Source organism: Lucilia cuprina, chromosome 5 (assembly GCF_022045245.1).
Source record: "Lucilia cuprina isolate Lc7/37 chromosome 5, ASM2204524v1, whole genome shotgun sequence".
In the NCBI taxonomy this organism is placed as follows: domain Eukaryota; kingdom Metazoa; phylum Arthropoda; class Insecta; order Diptera; family Calliphoridae; genus Lucilia; species Lucilia cuprina.
This window is the reverse complement of record NC_060953.1, coordinates 10,356,479-10,362,733: the sequence shown is the minus strand read 5'-3', so window position 1 is coordinate 10,362,733 and position 6,255 is coordinate 10,356,479. Positions and strand designations below refer to the sequence as shown.

The 6,255-nt window shown below is 33.2% G+C and overlaps 1 protein-coding gene across 2 annotated transcripts in view; it reads right to left on the bottom strand.

The window, feature by feature from the left end:
* Window positions 1-79: 79 nt before the first annotated feature.
* LOC111685653 (ubiquitin carboxyl-terminal hydrolase 32) overlaps window positions 80-6,255 on the bottom strand; it is a 9,933-nt gene continuing 3,757 nt past the window's right edge. The window contains exons 2-11 of one of the 2 annotated variants that reach the window (XM_046951882.1): window positions 5,197-5,431; window positions 4,854-5,130; window positions 4,560-4,788; window positions 4,301-4,494; window positions 4,068-4,239; window positions 3,042-3,314; window positions 2,617-2,976; window positions 1,251-2,240; window positions 888-1,193; window positions 80-697 (exon numbers count right to left, since the gene is read on the bottom strand). In XM_046951882.1, the coding sequence (XP_046807838.1) occupies window positions 327-697; window positions 888-1,193; window positions 1,251-2,240; window positions 2,617-2,976; window positions 3,042-3,314; window positions 4,068-4,239; window positions 4,301-4,494; window positions 4,560-4,788; window positions 4,854-5,130; window positions 5,197-5,431 (3,407 nt within the window). In that variant the 3' untranslated portion in view covers window positions 80-326. Of the gene's footprint in view, window positions 818-887; window positions 1,194-1,250; window positions 2,241-2,616; window positions 2,977-3,041; window positions 3,315-4,067; window positions 4,240-4,300; window positions 4,495-4,559; window positions 4,789-4,853; window positions 5,131-5,196; window positions 5,432-6,255 lie in introns of both variants that reach the window. The other variant, XM_046951881.1, reaches the window with a different exon arrangement.

The following is a 6,255-nucleotide window of genomic DNA, read 5'->3' as shown; positions in this document are numbered from 1 at the left end:
TAGTTCAGTTCTAGTTCAGTTCTAGTTCAGTTCTAGTTCAGTTCTAGTTCAGTTCTAGTTCAGTTCTAGTTCAGTTCTAGTTCAGTTCCACTTCAGTTCTAGTTCAGTAATAGTTCAGTTCTACTTCAGTTCTAGTTCACTAAAACTTTCTTAAATTCGAATTGCATCATTAACATTTAATATATAAAGAGAATTTTCAAATTCTCAACTTTCTTTCATTTACAAATGTAGGAGAGAGTATTGAAAAAAATAACAAGAGTAAAGAGAAGTAAAATGTCAATATTCATAAAAAGACAATATTAAATACATAAATGTGTTATTTTGCCTTAAAATAGTAGCCATACCTTGAAGCATAATAAATTCTGGGGCATGCACATAGTGTTTCCAAAGCACCGCCTTACCTTCGTTGCGACATGTACATCATCGTCTTCAGTTTCATCATCATCGTCATCGGCCAGAGACATATTAGAACGTATATTCTCGAAATTATTATGATGATGATGTTGTTGTTGTTGCTGTGATCGTGTTGAAGTTGTAGCCGGTATAGCAGTTGTTGTTGGTGTTGTTGTTGTTGCTAGAGAATTTGTAAACGAGGTTTGTTGTTGCTGTGTTGGCAGTGTTGTATCATCAAAAGAATGTTGCTGCTGTTGTTGTTGCTGATGTTGTGTGTGATGTAATTGTTGCGAATCAATGCCTTCTGTATTAAGATTATTTATGGAATTTATTTGATTATTAGATGAACTATTAGTTGTATTTGTTGCGTTAGTAGTATTTAATAAAGTCAAGGAAGAATATGAATCATAAGCTGTTAACATGGCTGAAATTTGAGACAATATTTTAAGAATGATATGTTTTTTTTTATGTTTATGATAGTTTTACTTATATACCTGAACTTCTTTGTATATCTTTTAAACCTTTCTCGATGTTAATACCCAAAGTAGAACTTGATCTTGAACGATCGGCACATTCTTCGGGTAATTGATAGACATATAGTTCTTTGGCTGAAGAAGGTTTAATTTTCTCTTCGTCGGGAAATGAGTGTCGTATTTGGGAATTCCAAACTTCACAGATTAACATAAAATTAGGATTTAGATAACACAAAGAGGCTAGTTTACGTTTTAAATCAAAATATTTGGATTCTGAATTTAAACGTAAACCATATTTGATGGGCACCGAACCATCCAATAATATGACTGCAAGGAACATACAGAAGTCAATAAAAAGTCTTAAAAAACTTCCCTCAAACTTACCCAAAACTTCAAAGTATGTATAATTCTCTACCGGCAAAGGTAAACTCAATAAACTGAAGGGATCAAAACGCACCGATTCTCGGCCACAGCACATACAACTCACTTTAGATTTCAATTGACCATAGAATAGATCTATGATAATAGATTGATTGCGTGCATGATGCTGTTGCCAAGCCTCAGCTGCCACAATTTTATCTGGCCTTCCATTAGAATCTTTCAATTCACTATAAGGTTTCTCCATTACCCGATTAAGATCTTCATGTAAAGCATCTAACAGCCACTCCAATAATTCCTGAGAATCATGTTGTCCTCCACCCGCAAACTGCGGAGCATATCTTGTCACACAAATGCGTAATTTTAAAGGAGCCACCGATCTAGTGGTAGCACTCCAGACTTCTTTTAATAACTCTCCATATTTAGTGGCTAAATGACCTCTAGTGCCTAACTTATTGGTGGTATTTAGCTCAAACATATGCATATTATGACGAAAATACTGGGCCAAAGGTTGGGTATTAAATAAAACCTGTAAAGCAGCATTCATAAAACAAGTATTTCCCAAATTATGTAAACCTGTAGCTCCAGGGGCCTGTACAGACATTATAGAAGATCTTGTCAAACGTCGATCGTTTAATGCCGTTGCTCCCGTTTGTGTTAAAGACAAAGAACCCAATTCCTCTGGCCATGTTTGATCTTTATTACGTATTTCCAATAAAATCTGATCATTATCCTTAATCATTAGTTCTTTCAGTGTAACATTATCTTCTTCCAATAAAATGGCCGTATTATCTAGAGGACCAGCTGGTATATGCCACAAACGTATATCCTCCGAACGTAAACGTAATTGTTCACAAAGAAAATTGCCAATTTGCTGTACAGTAGCTAAACGACTAAAGGCAGCTGTATAGGCCAGATAACGTTTAGGAGGCTGTAAAACACTGGAAGCGCTAATGGCAGCAAAACCTCCGCCAGAAGCTAATACACCATAGCCACCTAAAAACCCATTAAAAATCTATTAATTTCAAATTGTTTTCCATTGAAAAATTGTTTGCTGCGTTCACACAGTAACAGTTTTCTATAGAAATTTGTATGCTGTGTTCACACAGTAACAGTTTTCTATAGAAATTTGTATGCTGTGTTCACACATACAGTTCTCTGCATTAAGATATATGCAATTTTATCTGCAATGTTTACACCGAAATAATTTTCATAAAATTAGAAAATTGTTTAATGTGTTCACACAGACACAGTTTCCTATAGAAACGGACATAATTTTCTCTATAAATTCTTTTGCTGCGTTCACACCAACACAATTTAACAATAAACTAAGACATAACAATTTAACATTTCGTCAAAATTTTTCACTTACCCGGTACTGCACCCCAACTATTAGCTGCTTGATTTTGTGGCACACTTTGATGTAATAAAATACGCAAATTTAAAGGATATAATTCTAGCTCCACTTCGGTAGTATTAGGTGGTTGTATAACCTGTCGCGGTAAAGGTAAATTATCACCATACCAACGATTTAAAGCTTTCCACAAAGACTTGGGAACCAATTCAAAATCATGATTTTGTACTAAAGGAGTATCACGTTTCAAATGACCACCTTCACCGGTTAATGTACGTATATTTTTGAAAGGATTTGGTGTTACTAGATTAGTATTATCTATGGCACCGGGACGACAACCTAGATTACGTCCTGTGGATATACCACTACTGGCGGAACCTTAAAAAGAAAGTCAATTCCATTAAAATGCATATTTATTAACATATAAGTAAGGAAATTTTTACCCATACTACAGTTATCGCTAGTTATACAGACATCCACACCCACGGAATCCAAGGAGTTTGTATTAAACGATTCATCACATACCAAAGCCTCATCTATGCCACAATTATAGTTGGATTGACGTTGTTGTGCCCCTGTATGTCTACAGTATTCACAGGTTATTGAGTTATTGTTGACATATTGCAGCCAGGTAATCCACCAGTCTCGAGATATTAAATACCAAAATTGTCCAACACGATATTTACGTTTTTCCTCACGGTCCAACCAGCCTCTTACTGGAAAATGAAGGAAACATTAGAATTAACTGATTTACAAGTAACTGATCTACAAATGAACTTGAACTGAAATAGAACTGAACTAGATCTAAACTAGAACTGATCTAGAACTGAACTAGAACTGAACTAGAACTGAACTAGAACTGAACTAGAACTGAACTAGAACTGAACTAGAACTGAACTAGAACTGAACTAGAACTGAACTAGAACTGAACTAGAACGGAACTAGAACAGAACTAGAACTGAACTAGAACTGTACAAAAACTGAACTAGAAATGAACTAGAACTGAAACTGAACTAGAACTAGAACTAAACTAGAACTAAACTAGAACTGAACTAGAACTGAACTAGAACTGAACTAGTACTGAACTAGAACTGAACTAGAACTGAACTAGAACTGAACAAAAACTGAACTAGAAATGAACTAGAACTGAAACTGAACTGAACTAGAACTAAACTAGAACTAAACTAGAACTGAACTAGAACTGAACTAGAACTGAACTAGAACTGAACTAGAACTGAACTAGAACTGAACTAGAACTGAACTAGAACTGAACTAGAACTGAACTAGAACTGAACTAGAACTGAACTAGAACTGAACTAGAACTGAACTAGAACTAGAACTGAACTCGAACTGAACTCGAACTGAACTAGAACTGAACTCGAACTGAACTAGAAATGAACTAGAACTGAACTAGAACTGTAATTTTCTTTTGAAAAGAGATCAATCTTTTCTCTATAACTTTAACTTACCAATATCATATTCCATATGACGACATTGAGGCCATAAACCAAATACTATGTGACAAACTTCAAATATCAAATCTAAAAAGGGTTGCAATAATTTCAAACTGCTCTTAACATTCCACATCATAAAATCTTCAGCTCTCAAATTGACATTTAAGTTTTCTAAAGTCAAAGAGTCCTTAAAAGAAAAATATTAAAAAATCAAAGAATAAAACAAAACTTTTATAAGAAGGACTTACCATATATTGGTTGTCAACACTTTTTAAAGTGGTAAAATTAACAATATCTTTTAAAGCTTCTTGTTTAGTTATATCTTTGTACATATTAGCATTACGATTTTCTTTGGCCACAAATAATAAAACATTTATCATTTGTAAAGTTTCAAAATGATTAAGAATACCATCACGATCCACATCAAAGATTTTGAAACAAACTGCAAGTAATAGGATATCAAATTTAGTAGATTTGTTGTTTTTAATAGCAATTAAAAAACCTTACATCTGGTGCGTTCCACTCCCGGACCACGACAAGCAGCACTGACGCCACAACATAGTTCTTTAAAATCTATATGACCATCACGATTTTCATCAAAAGCATTGAAGAGACCTTGTAAAGCATTTTTTGGTATGGGAGGACTTAATAAGGGCCCCAGTAACTGCAGATCCAATTGGCCATTGGGTGAGGAGTTTTTTAAACGCCAAAACTCTTTCTCCAAATCGCCTATATCCTATTAAGAAGATAAATTTATAAAAATTAAAATTCATTGTCTAATGAATTTCTCTGGCCACAAACCTTTTCCTCTAAATGTGTTACACCCGCTAAACTTTGATAAAATGTGGGTGTTTCCAGCTCTGAAGTCAAGCTTATACAATTATCAGATAACAACCATTTCGATAAAACGGTAGATGAACGATTTTTTAAAATCCAGGCCTGAAATTGTTCAAAATTTATGCGATCTGTTTGAGAAAACAATGAAACACTTTCATAGGGATGTAAACTAATGGCCTTGGTAAAATCAGCTTTTAAAATATAAGTGCCATTATCATTGCAATAAAGATTCCAAAGAAACCTATTAAAAGTGTAAATAAAAAAAATCAACAAATTTTAATCTTAAACATAAAACAATAAAACTCACTTGGTTTTCTCTTCCTCAGTACCGCGTGTTATTAAAACTAAACCACATAAAAGATCTTTAAATGAAATACCTTTTGTGGTACCACCACAAGCGGTATAAAGTAAATCTGTTACATTTGGTGGTACACCTTCACATAAAACATCTTGTTGGAATGCATTACGACTTAGATAGAAACGTCCCACACCGGCTGATTTCTTAAAGGCCTCTTTCAGACGTCTTAATTCGGTTTCAGAAACTAAGGGCAAAAATCATTTAATTAATCCTTTTAATAAAATATACAAAATTTATGATTCATTTGTACAAAAAATCTTATCTATAAATTATTTGTACATTTGTACTGTTAAAGTGTTAATTTATTTATTGTTTTATTTCTAAATCTTTTTTTTTACAAATTGTTATTTTATTTTTAATTTTATTTGCTTAAACATTTCAAGTGGTTTGCAGTTGTTATTATTGTTGTATTAGTAAAGTATCACTGACGCAGACTACAGATATAGAAAATTTACTAGATTTACAACTAAGAGTTTATTAGAGCAAAACGTATCGATGACGAAAAATGTTCTTAATAAAAGATAAATTATTGGAAATTTTAAAATTCTAAGAAATTATTTGTAAAAACGTGCTTTTTTGCTAAAGTCGATGACACTTATTGCATCATTATTGCAGAATTCTTTTGTTCGCCCCTTTGATCAACTTCATAGTCATGATAATAGTAGTGTTAACAGCTCTCACTAAAGCCCATTTTGTAGTCTAGATTTTAGTTTAGTTTTAAATTAGGATTTTATACCACACTGTAGAACTGAATTAAAACTGCACTAGAACTGAACTAAAACTGAACTAGAACTGAACTAGAACTGACCTAGAACTGAACTAAAACTGCACTAGAACTGACCTAGAACTGAACTAAAACTGAACTAGAACTGACCTAGAACTGAACTAGAACTGAACTAAAACTGAACTAGAACTAAACTAGAACTGAAATAGAACTGAACTAGAACTGAACTAGAACTGAACTAGAACTGAACTAGAACTGAACTAGAACTGAACTAGAACTGAACT